At 43.3% G+C, this 17,083-nt stretch overlaps 1 protein-coding gene across 1 annotated transcript; it reads right to left on the minus strand.

The window, feature by feature from the left end:
• Positions 1-9,297: 9,297 nt before the first annotated feature.
• Positions 9,298-17,064, minus strand: esco1 (establishment of sister chromatid cohesion N-acetyltransferase 1). The gene is given in 11 exon segments (XM_029458231.1): positions 9,298-10,979; positions 11,064-11,248; positions 11,328-11,471; positions 11,751-11,840; positions 12,133-12,264; positions 12,444-12,552; positions 12,636-12,714; positions 13,026-13,113; positions 13,220-13,486; positions 13,488-16,174; positions 16,815-17,064. Coding segments are annotated over 11 exon segments (4,200 nt in total). The 3' UTR covers positions 9,298-10,810.
• Positions 17,065-17,083: the final 19 nt, after the last annotated feature.

The raw sequence follows: 17,083 nt of genomic DNA on the forward strand, positions 1-17,083 counted from the left end.
TGCAGCAGGCCAGGTTTTCCCCCGGGAGGAACATCCACAAGCATGAGCAGGTGCTTGTGCGCACACCAAAGAAGCCTACTGGTTTTTCGCAATGGTGACCCCACTGTAAAACACACGGCGGTGCTTCACAAGAGGACTACACCAACTTTTGAGTCCATCCTGGAATATATCTCAGAGCTGATCCAGTACCATGTGGTGAAACTATACACAGCTGATGGCAGACGTGTGAGTGACCTCCTCTGGCAATACAACACAATTAATTTCTAAGAAGAAAATAGCACTATAGACTGACAACTTACTAAAAAGAAACACCCTAATATATTCATTCACCTTTCTAATTCCAAACAAATCTAAGAAATCTGAAAGCCTCTTGTACATGTTAACTGAATGGCATTATTCAGGCCCAATCTACAACATTAATAATTAAGTTTGGTGGCATCGTTATTCCCCCACGGAGGAATGGCTTGAGCCTGTGCTGCATTAACTATGACGAGGAGAGAAAGTGTTAATCTTCTTTAGCAACTCATCCTAATACATAGAAAGGCTTTCTGGGATACTGCACTGTAAGGTTTAAGGTCAAACATCTATTGTACAATTCAGAGCTGGCTGCTATTGCAAGGTTTTCATTTAGACTTATCATACATATAAAATGCATGCAATTTGCAATTATATCACTCCCTAACATATGTTTCTATTGTACCTTTTCTATCTAGTGCTAACATAGTCAAATGCCATTAGAGTGAAACGTTTTTCTGTCTGCAGGTGGATGGTCTTCCAGGCTTGATATTGTGCTCTGGGACTGTAGTGGCTGTAGGCAGGGAGCCATTCAGGCCTGCAAACTACAATGCACATAAATCTTTAGCTCCAACAATGCTGCCTACCAAAGGAATAGGTCACAGAAGACCAAAGGCTTTAAAACGTAAGTTAACATAACATTCTGGGTTTTTTCCTAAGCAATCATTTTGTTTTATTTAGTTATTGAGAACATTTATTCTTGTTAATGGACATATACAGTGGGTGTGCAGTAATCTACCTGCTCTCATGGGATGAGGATTGGGAAAGTGCTGAGGCCATGATACCATGCGTAATACTGTGGATGACCTACATACACTGTGTATGTGGCTGTAGGCTATTGTTCTTCATGAGCTGTGTACTATCTTTCTAAATTGTCTTTCTCTCTCTTTCTTCTCTTTTCTTGCTACATGGGTTGCCTATTCAAACTGACTTCCTATCCTTGCCTGAAATCGTTGGACATTTTACGTCATTTTTCACCATGAACCTTATTTTTGACTGACTGAAAAGGTAAAAAGAAGTCACTATCATACACTTCAAAGTCAAGACATTTCTCCCCCTCATCGGAGAGGTACATCGTGAATCGGATCCATAACTCCATCACAGGAAGTTCATGCGACCTACCCAGTCACTCTGTCGGGTTGGAGTCCGGCCGTATGCTGGAGTCAGTGACAGAAACACCCGACACCAGCCTTGGCGTTGGAGCTGAAGAGCAGGAGAGCTTCCTGCCCACAGATGACGACATTGAAAAGTCCTTTCGCGTGAACCAAGATGGTAGCATGACAGTGGAGATGAGGGTGCGTCTGACAATTAAGGAAGAGGAAACCATCCATTGGACGACCACTCTGTCACGCTCAGGTGTAGCCAATCAGTTTAATGAGACCGACTTACCGGAGCCTGAGGCAGAGCAGGAAATCCCCTCACTAAACTCAAACTCACTGGATTTACCAAACTCTGCTGCCTCCATTGACACCATCAACAAGGACAAACCTCATGATAACGACGAAGATGAGCCACCATCGCTTGGCAATGGAGCTTTTAGTGAAAGTGGTATGGAAGAGGATGATATAAAAGTACAAACGGATGTGGTGTCCCCAAGGAGAGCTCTTACACCAGGGCACAAGCAAATTAGAAAAAAGCAAGCATCTGTAGAGAGCATAAAATCAGTGACGGCAGAGGGGATTCAGGAGGGTATGGTCGGTTCTTACTCCTACAGAGAGCAGAGCGAAAATGGAGCCATGACAGAGCAGTACTGCATGGTCAAACAGAGTAGCAGTAGACCAGTGCCCAAACCTAGAAGACTTGGCTCTTTTGATGCCAGCAATATAAACAGCAGAAATGTGTCTACATTCAAATCAGCAGGGATGTCTGAAATCCTACAGATTGAATCAAGCGGAGAGGAGGTCACTGAAACTGTCTTACACGTCTATGAACAGCAAAACTACCAGGATAATTACTTTGCAAACCTTTGTTCACAGGGTATGTCTGCTTCTGGGGTTCCTTTTTGCAGGCCAACTACTTCAGAAACTGGACAGCTGTCCTCCAAAAATGAATTTGAACCTCAGCTCTGGAGACCATCGACAGCTTCTGAGTCAATTAGCATCTGGCGAGCTGAGAGCTTGTCAGTAACATCTGATTTAACCTTGCCTTCACTCAGGACTGGTGCAAATCAGGCAACAAATGCTCAACGACGATTCCCAAAGCCCACTCAAGGCCAAGACAAGCCCCAACAAAGAGAGGTCCATAAAGATAGGAGGGTATCCTCAAAACCCAAAGTGATCAACAAACGTGTTCATCGGCTTATGTCTCCAGGGAAAAGACAAAAAAGAAATTCTGCAGGAGCAGCCGAGAAAATGAAGAAAGCAAATACTTTCTCCAGTGCTGGCTTCATTAAGAAGATTTATGGGAATAAATCAAAATCAGCGAAAAGCAAGTCAACGCTTAAAAAGGGACCAACACGAAATGGAGATGGGGGCGTAACAAAAGAAAGCTCACAAGAGTCGGATGACACAATAAAATGTATTCTCAAAGACCCAAACATACCATCAACAGTGAAAGAGACAGTTACTTTTGAAAAAAACAGCCTGAATGTTGCTCCCAATGAAGCAAGCCAACCACGGGAAATACTGACACGTCAGACATCGATGCATCGGGAGAAAAAGAACGAAAACGAGTCCTATGATGTCAGCAAAAGCCTGTCACTGCCTGCTTTTAACTCCTCCAGCTCTGTTACTAAGGTATATGTGGAAGAATGGCTGGAGAAAGCGCATGTTAACCCCATGCCCTACCCACATGAGGAAAGTAAAAAATTAGAAGCACTAACTCTTGTTCAAATGGAAACTGGCAGGTGTGGGGAGTCTGAAAAACATAATGGCGTGATGGTTGTTGCAGAGGAGGTTGAGAAAATACGAACACAAGCTCTCAAAACTGACCTACTGCCTGAGAATGGATTAGGAGCTTCTGTCAAACAAAGAATCAATTCCTTTGAGAATAAAACATCTAGTCCATCAATGGAGAAAACCACAGTCAATCAGCAAAATGTCCATAGTCATACAACCCCTACAAAGACAGAAAACTACAATAGTTTAGCTGAGGTTAATACAGAAGGCATAATTCCTCTTTGGAGTCATATCTGTTCTGAAATAATTCCACCAACTAATGAGACCTCAACAGAAATGCAATCAGTGAGTGCAGTGGAGAATAAATCAAGTCCAATCAAAATCACATTTCAAAAAGCAACATCTTCCGATACGCTTTCAATGGAGCTACCACCACCACCAACACCACCACCAGCTGAAAATACAGAGCTATCAAACACTGAATATTGTGTACTGGATGCATTCTCAGCGGCCAGCAGCCCATTATACAGGCTCTCGTCAGAGAGCAGTCAAACATCAGATAATCATCCATTATCCATCAGTCCTACATCTGACAAAGCCAAATCACCTACCGACCACACAATGGAAATGACAACATCAATTCAGAATGACATTCCTTTCACTCAGAGGGAAGCACCATTACCAAGAACTCCATCCATTAAAAGGGCCCCTTTGGTCAGTAATATAGCTCTCGACAGGAACATGTCTCTTAGAAAGGCTTGTCTGGATAAATATACGTTTTGTAGTGATGCCACTTCAGAGACAAACACATCATCTTCTCCCATCAACATAGTGGGTAATAATGAGCTGCCAAACCGTATCTGTTTAACAGGGACACGACCAAGTGAAACCCCACCAGAAGAGACACAACTATCAAACAGCATCTTAAGTTTGAAAAGAAGTCAGTCACGTTGTGATTCTGCATCTCCTACTAGTTTAACATCTGAAGAGAGAATTGTATCAGCCTAGTATTTCATCAAGTGAGACTCCAACACCAAGTGATCTTCCATTTGAAGAGACAAAAATGGATAAAACTCCATTTTTATCTGAAAAGCTATCACCTAGACCCTTGGTGAAAAAACTCATGAGCAGTCCATCTCCAGAGAGAAGATCTCAAACCAAGATATTATCTACTGAACTTCCTCACAACTCTCCATCATTACATAACCACCCTCCAGATAAAACTTTGTTACCAAATATTGGAATACGAAGACATGCTAGCCCCTCCACTCAGAGAAAGCTTTATAAAACTAAATCGCCAAAGAGAGCGTCTCCATATTCTCAGTCTCTGGACATAGTGTCACCACCTGTCAGACACAAGTCAAATGGAAGGTTGCTTTCAAGAAATCTCTCCTCAGACAATGCATCAGAGCCAACAAATAATACACAAAGGAAATCATCCTCGCAGAGAAGGCGTCACCAAACACCACAGTCAACAACGTCAACAGCTGAACAGGACAAAACACCATCTTGTAACATACTCACGCCATTGGAAGCTGATCAGAGGGGCGACAATAAGGTGACAGATGACTACATGATAACTGATCAAGATAAATCCATAACACAAATAATGCTGCCATTAAACATCGCAAATCAGCCAAACATGAAACCTGTGCTTGAGAAGATTTGCTACTCAATAAAGTCAATTAGACAAATCACACAGAACAAACGTCCATCATGTCTGGAAAAGTCCAACAGCCTACCAGACTTTTCCTCTCATGTGGCCTCTACGTTTGGCTCATCATCTAAAGCTCTCCTTGCTTTCTTGTCAGTCATGACCCTAAAGGAAGGCATGTCTAACCTTAATATGGTCGAGCTGAATGCAAACAATGTCAGCTGTGCCGAGGCTTTAAAAATGATTGATTCTCTCAGAGAAATTGCCAGCATTGAGGATTCCTACGAGTTAAAAGTTAATTTGTCCAATTTACAGCAGTCTGCTTCGACACAGCTCCTGCAAAGTTGGAAAGGCTTTCAGGAACTCAGCGACAAATGCAAGAGCCGCAGCTCAACACCAAATAATTCAGAACAAGAACTCATAACCGAGGCTAGTCCTGAAAAAGACTGTGGCATTGGTGAAAATGTCATTGATGAGATTGTGGATAATCTTGGCATACCAGACAAGCTTAAGGAAGAATTGGCCTCTCTTTCAGCCTGTGTCAAAGGTCAAAGTGACAATGAAGAAAAGATAGAACAAGTGGAACCAAAAGATAACAGTAGTGCCAAGATATCCCATTTCTCCACAGAAGATGCTGTTAACGTCAGGGATGTTGCTCAAGACGAGAAAGCAAAGGTTGATGTTAGCTCCATCATTAAAAGATTCACAGACATTAAACCGCCCAAACTATCCAACACGGGTCGTATTACTCAAGACACTAAAGACAGGGACAGCCAATATGAGCAGAATGGTGTGGCTAAATGTCCACCAGCTGAACCCAATGATAAACAGATATCAAAAGAAAGGCAGCTTTACAGTACAGTATTAACAGTAAAAGATAACGGGCAGCAAGGCCACAATGAAGACAAAGCAAACCAAGAATGGACGAAAATGGATGAAGTAGTTAGCAGCAAGAAAAGTCTTGAACAAGACAGTTGTACCTCTGAGGTAGAGGAGCAAGACATGGAAGGTAATGAGCTGATGATGCACAGTGAGGAGAGTATCCCTGACTATGAGCTTACCAATTATTCAGGTTCAGAGGAGGAAGGGCAGAACATGTCAAGTGCCATTAAAGATTTAGAGCGGATTGTGAGCTGTAAGCAAAGTGCATCTAGCTCAGAAGCAGGTGAGCAACGTAGTTCAGAGGAAGAACCAGAAGTTGAATGTGAGGAGCTACAACAGGAGAGCAGAAGAAGTGAATACTTGTCCAACCCTAAAAGTCACTCTGAGGAAGAAGAGGAGAAGCAACCCAGCTGTGATTACTATGTAGAAGTGAAAGTAAGAGGGAAGGAAATATTATCCAGTCCTGAGAGTCAACGCAAGTCTTTGTCAGAGGAAGAGGAACCAGAGATTGAACGTAAAGCAGGCTCAATAGGATCGAATGTAAGTGTTGACCAAAGCTCATGTAACTCAGATGTTGATGATCTATCTTCAGAGGAAGAGCAGCCTGAAGTTGAATGCAAGAAACTAAAGGTTATCATTGAGGAACGTTTTTCCGGCAATGATGAAGAGGAGGAAGAACACCTTGATTATCCTCTAGATCACAGGGAACAAACATGTAGAGAGTTAAAGGCTTTGATAGAAGAGACAGAGGAGGACGAGGTCAGCTCAGACGATCAGGACCACCGTAACACACACATTTGTGATATGACAAAAAGTCAGAATACTGTAGAAGGGGATCACAGCAATTTGATAGAAAATCAGGATTCATATATCAAAAAAGACAAAAGCAGTTTGATAAAATCTGCATGTTTAACAAAGAGTTATGGATTTAACACAGATGAGGATAGTGGGAATGACCACAGCAGCTGTGAAGAACGTGTAGAAGTAGAGAAACCAAAGGTCGAAGATGAACAGATGGACAGCTTAAATAAAGCAGAATTAAGCTACGATATAAAAGAGTCCAACTCAGAGGAAGAACACGCCAATATGGACAGATATATAGAAGAGAGCTGTACAGAATATCAGAAAGCTCCTGGATTGGCAACACAGTCTAAATATACAAAGGGTGAAAAGGCTGTGGAAAAACTCAAGCATCAATTTGAAGAAATAATATCCCAATCTGTCACAGAGAGAGCTATTCTTCTGGATAAACAAATTGCTGATGCCCAGAAGAAAACAGAAAGATCTTCCATCAGACGTTCCATACAAAGAAATGCCCCTCTTGATTCGGATATTGAGGATTCGCCCTCTGAATCGCCCACATCTCAGTCGGCCCCCAGCACCCGATCAGGTCTTCAATCGTCACTATCTTTCAGCTACGATTCCAGTGCCGTTATAACCACAGAGCCGGAAGGCAACAGGGTCAGATCCATCAGGGAAATGTTCCTGGCAAAGAGTGCCACAGATATCCAGCACGGGCATGGACGTTTCCCAAGCCCGAACAAAATTGAGCTCTCCGAGTTAAGAGCAGAGACCTCAGCGAGTGCCGGGTATCAGTCTCTGACTTCGAGTGAGCTGTCTAGCGGAGAAGATGATTCAGCACGGAAAACCATCACTAAAGGCTTTGTGAGAAGAACAATCGAAAGGCTTTATGGCAAGAAAGAAGCTAAACTTGATGAAGAGGTGAGCGAAAGGCCCCCATCGGCGCCTAAACAGAAAAAGAAAGAACATTCAAGCATTTTCTCTCCCTTCCACATTGCCCGGTCCAAAGCAATGTCCGAGTTGTCTTATTTCAATTCCCCTGCACTGGACACCTTAAGTGAAGCAACACGGTGCGTTGCTTTCAATGTACAAGTCAGGCCAGAACACAGTCTCCCTATTGATAATGAACAATGGCTCCTTGGAGAAAACACGCTGATCAGAAAGTCTGTTTCAGACCCGGTTGGGATAAACAAAAACTTCACAAACTCTGCTCAAGGCGAAGGAATGTGTGAGGATACAGAGAACACCTCACATTCCCTCCTCAACACAAAGTCTGAACTGGAGGACAACAAGCCGCCATTTTCAAGGAAGTGTACCTACTTTTCTTTGCCCCATGCTAATGACTCAGACGCATGTCAAGATGACCTGAGCGTAGTTAGCAAGAGCAGTGCGAATGCGGACAGTCTCATGGATACAAAGGACAGTTCAGAAGACACCAAAATGTGGGCAGAGAGGAAGTGCACACTGCCCGATGTTGGTGTTACTGACTTTAGGATGAAGGATAACAAAGTGCACCCATTGATAGAGCCTCCACCTGGTGGTGAGGTGGTGGTGGTGCAGCCTAGCAAGGGTCAGGGTGTTATGAGCAGAGGGATTCAGGAGCCTGATATATTGGACGTACTTTACAATTTTTGTGGTCAGAATTGTCCCATCTTGTAAGGACATTTTAGCTTTTTAAACACACAATCAAGCACTAAGGACTTTTTGTCTTAATAAGAATACATTGTTGGGCTACAGCATAATATATCGTCTTTGGTGCCTATATTTTTGATGTTGCCATAGCCTTGGCATAACACACTATCATGTCAACTCATTTGAGCCAAATGCCGAATGCGTTACAAGCCAATGGATTAACCTTTATTTTCCATGCATGTTAAAAGCTTTAGATCAATTTGTCAGTTTATGCTCCTTGTATAATTACAAAATAGTGATTGTGTATTTGCCACGCACACTCCAGTGCAGCTCTTTTTCTTCTTATAGCTTGCCTGTCAACAGATCAAGAACCCAGAGCATTACTGTAATCTTGTTTTTAAAGTCTTAAAATAAGATCAAGTCCTCGCAGATGTCAGGCAACGCGGCCAATCCTGAGTCAACGTGTCAGTTTGTTGTTGCAGCTCAGGTTTGGGTTGAAGTTCTGGTCAAGTCGTGCTGAATGAAGCAACACGTATATATACACAGGTTGTGTGCAAATCGTAGATTTTTTTTAAATTGGTTGTCTAAAGTGTAAATAAGAAATGATTGATTTCACTTAATTTTATTGAAATAACTATAGCTTAATACTTATTTACAATAACCTGATGTTTATAATTAGATGGTTTCAATGTGGCAGCTGTGACAATTACGTCTCTTTAAACGGATGTGTAAGAATAAAAGTGTGTATTTACAAATGTTGGATAGTGTCTTTTACTTTGTGATGACTTTTTTTGTGACTAAAACCAGTCAAATATCCATGGGTTCTGGATTTGAATCCAACATAATGTGCATTTAGTCTCGCAGGGAAAATGAGATGAACGAGATGATCAGTGAAAGTGAACAGGCCAAGGTGACCGATGTGTTAAAGATACCTTAGGAAGCTCAGCGTGGTTGTTTTCTCCTGCTGATCGCTATCAGATCTCTCAGGAGGAGATGTTTTCTCACTCTCCGGCTGAGGAAGTATCCATGTTGTTCTAAGGTTGTTTTGTTTCTCAGAAGTTGCCATCGAGCTGGTCCGTGTTGTGACAGGAGTGTCGAGGAATGCACTAAGAGGGGAGTGTTTACATCTGCAACTACAAAGACAAAACATGACAGCCAGACATTTCCCACATTTGAAACGATTAAATACAGAAGCCGTTAAGAATTGTTATTTATATTCGTTAGAATTTACATCAAAACAATGCAGAGTAACATCTTTTAAATATCGCTTACAACAACAACGTCCACTAGATGGCATTAGTGACCAATACTAAAATGTGAGACTGAAGAGGCAGCAGTAAGCGCAGAGAGCACACGGTCGTTTGACGAAAACGGAGCAAGCGACAATGTTTTAAAATCGTTTATTATTTAAATAAATATTTACATAACAGCTTCGTATAAATCAAATTTCTTTTTCTTACACGACACATCTTTCTAAAAGCAACTGCTTTAACGAGAAGGAAGAAATGAGGGGGATGGAGTATAATGATCGTGTAAATCTGTGTCGGGAGGCAGCGGTTCATTTGTTCCCCTCACGTTGATCACTGAGCAAATATTCCTGTTTGCAAATATACCATTTAAACACCTGAGCCTTAAGACCTTGCTCATCCATTATAAATGTTGTTATAGTATTCAGAACTCTACATGATAACTTGATATACATTTTAATTTGTTGTTACTAAGGAAAAGGAGGGTGATACTCTACATTAACTTAATAGAAATCCATAACGTATGGCTAAGAAAAAGAAACAAAAGTCACACATTATTCATTCAGGCACAAAGAAAGCAATAGACAGCCTTGGTGAAATTAAAAAGACATCACTCATACAGTTTAGGCTACAATGCCCTGCTAAATGGTGTACAGTATATGGCTCAGCTCGGAAAACTAAACGTTTCAGGCAAGGTGATCTAAGAAAATAAGAGCACGCAATTAATGCCCCGGCTACAGTTCTAACCCACATCTCTTCAACCACATTGTTGAAATTAGCCCCTCTGATTAAATCACCTGGTTTGGATGATCAGTTTGAAATGTTACAAAGAACCATGACAGTGAAATCATTGGGACCGATGCGGACGAAAGACTTTCAACCGCCCCAATAGAAATCGTGCAGTTGTGAACGTTCAGCATTATCGCTGCCGCTTGAAAACACAACTTGAGACGACGGCAGCGTCACTTTGAACTGGAAAGAGATGAACATGGATAATCCCTCAATGTACACTACATCATGTAAGTAAAAATCATTAAAAACAGAATGAGGACAAAATGCTAAAATAACCATTAAATTGGATGCACCCTGGTCGACCTTATGCTCATCAGGGATTAAAACAAAAACCTAATAAAATGCTCTTTGTTTTCTATTGCTGTCAGGTCATGCATGTAAACTCTATACTTCTAATAAAACCAATTGTTTACTTAAAAAAATGTATAAAGAAAATACTCTCTTTTTTTTCTTCCAAAATACCATTCGGGGAGGGATTAAAGGGCAAATTGATAAAAATTTTCAACAACACCTTGTTGTTTCATCCTGAGCTTTAAACCAATGTGTGTCCTCTCCAAGGAGAAATTTTACAGTTTCTTTTAATTATGCAAATACAGATTCTGTTGGTGCGTCCCGTTGGTGAGTGGGGCGTCTCGGGGTTTAATCCGTCGTTACCTTCTCCCGAAGAACCGTCATACTGCGTCGACGTTTGGCTGGGACGAGCGTGTTCCGCTCACAAAGTTATAAACCAAAAACTGAGAAGTGCAAAAATATTGTGTGGCAAAGAGTTTTCCGTCGGGCGTGGGGTCGGAGAAAGCGATCTCGTCTTTGCTCAGGTACGAACCGTATACGAAGTTGTTCCTGTGCAAGAGAAAAAGATTACATTTCAATTATGTCTTGAGGCGATATAGCGTCAAATCTGAGTGGTTTTGAAGAGACGCTCACCTGAGGCACTCGAGCATGCGTGAGGCGATGCCCTGGCGTCTCATCATGTTGACCACCCAGATGCGGCTGATGCCACAGATGGCCGGCTCTGGTGTCGTGGAGCAGCACCACGCTCTCTGACGTTCAAACATCACCTTTTCTCCCTCTGAACCCTCCGGCACCGGCTCCTCGATCACCCTGTATCCCTGTGGGCATTCACCAGGCTCAGTATAGTGAAACTAATGCGCTCTGTTATTCTTACATTAAAACATTGCAGTCTCTTACCTCTTGTATGTGCTCTGCTATAAGGCATCCACCCACTTTCTTGTCATTGGAGATGAAGAGGAAGGTCTTGGTCTGAGAGGGACACTTGGTCTCCACCTGCTGGAAGCCGAGGTCATTGTCCACCATCTCCCTGATCTCCTCCACCTGAGAAACACAAAGTTATCGTTAATGAAGAAAAGATATGCTGACCACAGAGGTGATTCCATGACTGGGGAATATGTATGGAGACGTTTTTCCTGCAGGTTTATCTGAATACCAAATGTGTGATGTTTGCATTCATTAGGCAGCAATTACATTTGCACAATGCATGCACTTCCAAAGCAAAAAACATCCACAAAGTAGATTTTAATTCATTTAGCGGGGCAACATCGATACCCACCAATGTTAAATAATCCTATGATATTAAAGGTTAACGTGCTGTACCTTCTTCAGAGCGTATTTGGGATCATCTGGCAGGACAAGGATGATCTTGCCGTCAGGATACTCTCCCAGTATCCTTTCTTTTTTCCATCCCTGAAAAAGAGCGGGGGGGGAAAGGGGAGCCTTTGTGTAAGAGAAGGTTTTTATGCAATATGCAAACACACGTATGTACGAAAATGTGTTGCATAAACAGTATTGAGGAGGCATCTCACTCACACGAGTACCTGCAGTACATTACACTCTTAACTCTTGGTGATTTATTTGGTATTAACTTCTCAACACATGCTTGGTGTGATGCTCCCTCTGTGTATCTTTTAGGAAAAACCCTGTGCATGGACGCAGCAGGCAGGATAAACACATGGAACTTAAGGAAACTTCCCCTCACCACATATTTGACAGCGCTGATGAACTGGTTGTGGAAGAGTAAATGTTGAGATTCATCTTCAGGGTTGGCGGCAGAGTAGAGCATCCCACACACGCTGCAGGCCACGGCTCCAAAATGCTTCTGTCCTGCATCCTACGAGACAAAGGAAACAACAAATCACTCCACACGTCGAAATGCATCCTGCAAATGTACACAAGAATTTCTCCAAATATTCTCAGCGATGTGGAATAAGCACACAAGCTGCAGTTTCTGACGTCTAGTTTAAAGTTGACTTGCTATAAACTGTATAATAATAACAGACGGACGCTCACAATAATGGTTTGGGTGTTGTCTTTGTCAGCCTCCTTTAGTTTCTTGACTTCTTTTTGCAGACAAGCATCAGAGAGAGGATTCCTGGCATCCTGTGGCTCCGCTGCTCCGCTGCGATACAAACACACAACATTAATCAGATTTCTATCGCTACGAGGGAAAAGATGTCAAATTACTTGAGAGGAGCTTCTTACTCTTGAGGTTTTTCCGATGTCTTCTCGGCTGTCTTGCCTCTTTCTGTCTTAGTCTCCGGAGAAGGATCAACGCCAGTGACTGTCGGAAAAGGTAAAATCCTTATACAGAAAAATAACCTCAATCCTTGCGCTTGAAATTAAATTTAAGAACAATTAACGTTAATGTGAGAGCTCTCTTTTTTAAATAGATGTTACCAATCAGTTTTAGAGTTTACAATGGGACGTCAGAAAAAACTTCCCATTTCTAAGACTTATGAAAGATTGATTTCATACCAATTTAATCCTTAGTTTTAGATGAATTAATTCAATGTCAAGACTTTTTATGCATCAGCTGGAACCCTGTTACAGATGTTTAAATTAATCCTGCTAACTGCAAAAAAGAATGCATACCTGCAGGCTTTTCCTCACACTTCTGTGCGTCAGCAGACACTTTTGAGCCGTCTTTAGAGGAGAGGGAAGAGGTGGGATCATCTGTATTCTACGCAAGGAAGAGAAAGCGGATGAGTAACATCTTTATTTAAAAAAATTAAATAAAAAATGCTGTTTTTGTAACACATCATGATTGTCCTTTATTTTTGAGTTACCTTGCATTTGTCATCTTTTGATGACGGTGGATTTGGAGTTTTCTGACGCATTGAACCACAGCCGGCCTTGGGCGCAGCAGGATTCGTCTCAGATGCGGTTGACTCTGCAGCCTGAGATGCTGTTGACTGCTTGTGCTGAGCAGCACTTCCGCTACCAGCGGGCTTTGACAGAGGCGAAGCAGAAGCAGCGGGCTTGGACTGACCTGGAGCTGGAAAAGCTTTTGACTGGGGTGTCATCAAAGCGGGAGAGTTTAATTGAACTTTAACTGAAGGAACATGTTTTAAAGACGCTGCGGCAGTAGGCGCTGGCCATCGACTGGGGTGTAGTTGCAGCGGCAGTTTTTAACTGTGGCGTGGTAGAACCGGAGGGCCTTGACTGAACTGAGGTCTGTTCAGCACGTGTGGCCTGAGCTTTGAGTTTTGCCTGGTTGGCAAGATGCAATGAAACGGTGAGTTTTGACTGAACTGTGGGTTTAGATTGAGCTGCGGGGTACGACTGAACATTAGGTCGTGTCGGCTGTGTGGGCCTCGACTGAGGACCGGGCTTTGCTGTTGCTCCTGGTAATGGGTCATCATCTAGTTCAAAGTCATCAAAGGAATACTTGGGCCTGGGTCTGTATGGCTTGTACTCAACAGGCTTCTGTTTTTGAGCAAGTCCATTGGGCATGGGAGGGGGTACTGCTGGGAGGGTCCTCTTGGCTGCTGATCTGGTCACTTTGGGGGCGGGCCCCGGAGAAGGGGTTTCTTTTAGAGTTTGAGCCTTACTTTGCCTTGTAGATTTACGGGTTCCAGCATTAGGAGTCCCAGTTTTGGAGGCTTCAGCTTGGGCAGGTTCAGGTTTAGTGGGTTCAGTTTTGGACGTTTCTGTTTTAGTGGCTTCAGTCTTACTGGGTTCAGCTTTAGGAGTGTCAACCTTAGGGGCTTCTGGCTTGGGTGTTGCAGGCTTGCTAGTTGAGGCAAGACTTGGGAGAGATGTTTTCGATGGACTGGCCGCAGGTGGAGGAGCCGTGGTCGCGGGGCGCACTGGGAATGGAGAGGATTCAGACAGGGGTACTTGCCAATCTATGTTTGAAAACATCTGATTTGCTTGGTCAGATTTAAGTTTCTTTACACGGGCCCAAGACATTTTCTCTCTCTGCAGTTCAACCTGTCTTAGTCTTTGATATCTAGTTAGTTTCTTCTTCTCATGGGCTTTCAGTGGCACTGAAATCTGTGTGACGAAGAAACGCCTCTTTGGAGGCTCTGGCGCAATCTCTGCAGCGGGCTTAGCCTCAACTGAATCCTTGGTCGAGGGCTGGGCTGTAGGAGCCCCCTCAGCAGGGGTCACCGAAGCAGAGCTCCCCTCTGGCCCCGCAGGAGTTGCAACAATAACACTGTCTGCCTCCTGCGTTTTAACAAGAGGACTTTCCTTCTTGCTGGCTTCACTCTTGGATGCTGCTGCAGCTGCTGCCGCCACCACTGCTTGTTTTTCTTCCTCTATCCTCTTCAACAGCATGCTGTCTGTAGCAATGTCCTCTGCGATTTCCTGACACAAAGCTAAGAGGTTCAGCTGCTGTCTGTTGGCTGTTCTCTTAGACGCTGCAGCCTTTTGCTCAGCCAGAGCTGCGAGGCGGGCTTTGGTTCTGGCCTGAGTGTTCATTTCTTGTTTCTTGGGTTTTTCTGCCCCTTGTCCCTTTTTATCATGTTCAGTCTTTTCAGCTGTGCTGTTATGCGTCAAGCTGGTCCCACAGGTGCCAACTTTAGTTTTCTCATCAACTGTTCCCTCAGACTTTTCAGGAAGGTCTGCCTTGGGGGTTTCCTGGGGTTTTTCTATTATTGTAATGTCACTATCTTCATCATCCTCTTCCTCTGCTACTACGATCTCACGGCCGATCTCTATGTCCTCCATTATCTGCACTTCTTGTAGGTCCAAACTAGCCTCAGCGTTCTCTATCATCAGTGCATTGCAGTCATCATTTGTGACTTGAGCATGGCAGCTTGCCATTTCAATCTCTGAGGTATTAACGACCATCATGTCAAATGACGCTTGTTGGTTGTGGTCAGAATTTTGAAGAACTTCAGCACCTTCCTCACCTGAGATTTCAGTCCCAGGCCTGGCCTCCTGATCTAAAACCTCACTTGAATTTGTTACTTTGATTTCATCAGTTGCTTGACATTGCTGCACTTCGGCCTCCAGGAAGACGGTTTGTTGGGAACCATTTAAAATCCTTTCATTCTCCAAGTCATCTTCCATAGCACTGTCTGGATTCACCTGTGAGAGAGAGTCCGACAAACCCGATTCAGCCGCTGCTTGAGTGACAATATCAAAGTGAATTTCACCCACTGGGATTGGTTCTAAGATCAAAAACTCCTCAGATGTGCTATCTGGTATTTCAACTTTAGTCGTGGCTGTAGTTGTTGTCACCGTGACGTCTTCAACTTCCTGAAGTCCAGTGTCCTCCTGCACTTGTTCAGGAAACTCTGGGGCACTGACGCAGTCCGGATACCCATTCCGTTCACTTTTTTCCGTTGCATCTTCTGACTGGCCATCTGGCATGTTGATGTCATCGCTAGAGCTGATCACTGCGACTTGTTTCACGTCCATATGCAAGTTACTCTGCTCCGGCGGTGCAGCGACACAATTCTCAGGCACTCTGATGTTTTGCGCTTCCATTTCGACCTCTTGGCTGTCTGAGACGCATATATTTTGCTGGACGTCTTCCTCTTTTTCTAGTTGTTGATTACAACGGTTTTCTTCATTAGTAGATGAATCACCTTCCATCTGCTGGGTGTTCTGTATGTCCAGTAAAGACACACCATCGTGGTTCTCCGATGCAGTAGACATCTCTCTGTCGTCATTACTCTCTGGACTACTAATGGGCTCATACACTATCTGGTTTTCATGAATCTCAACCTCTGACTGATTAACCGTCTTAATCGGCTCTTCTGATGCCTGAATTACAATATCAACGTCATCTGGTTGGCCACAAACAAACACTATTACGTCATTGCTCCCAGTTCCTTCTCCTTCAATATCACTGACTGATTTGTCAGCCTCCTCTGATGCAGATTCTACCTTTCCTATTGATCCACCCACTACACCCTACATCCCCTTGGATATCCTCCGCACTAGGCTCTGTCTGTATGTTTGCATTAACATTACTTTCAGCCATAGGAAGAGGTTTGTGAGTGTCATTTGATAAGGCCATTGTGGGTTCATCAACTTCCTCCATCCCCTGGTTTTGCCGTTTTGCTGCAGGTGCTGCATTACAACTCTCCTCTGGCGTTGTAGTAGTTTCCATATTTATTTGAACATCCGGAACATCAACACATTCAGCAACCTTGTCTTCACTTTCCTGAATCTCACTACTTGCAGTCACTGGATCTTTTTGAACTTCTGAGAGGAGTTCACTGACCTCCTCGCTCCCCTGGCTTTGTATTTCCACTGTAGGTGGTGGATTAGAAATGTCTGTTGTTGCTGATGTTTGCGCATCCATTTCTATTCGATTCTCAGTAGCATCCACACATTCTACAATAACCCTGTTTTTGTTTTCTTCACTCTCAGTATTAGCCACGATGAAATCTTTAAGTACTTCAACGTCTGTAGTGAGTTCACCGACCTCCGGACCTCTGTGGTTTTGTGTTTCTACTTTAGTTGTGGGATCAGAGGTCTCCTCTTGTGTTGCTGTGGTCTGTGAATCCATTTCTCTTTGATTCTCTGTTGCACTGACACATTCTGTGTTGATCTTGCTTTCATTCCCTTTACTCTCAGGAGTCTGAATCGTTAGACCTTTCTTAGATATGTCTGTTGCAGGATCAATGACTGCTTGGCTCCTCTGGGCCTGTGCTTCTACCGTAGGTGCCATGTTAGAAATCTCCACTAAT

The sequence above is a fragment of the Cottoperca gobio genome, chromosome 20, assembly GCF_900634415.1.
Source record: "Cottoperca gobio chromosome 20, fCotGob3.1, whole genome shotgun sequence".
In the NCBI taxonomy this organism is placed as follows: Eukaryota; Metazoa; Chordata; class Actinopteri; order Perciformes; family Bovichtidae; genus Cottoperca; species Cottoperca gobio.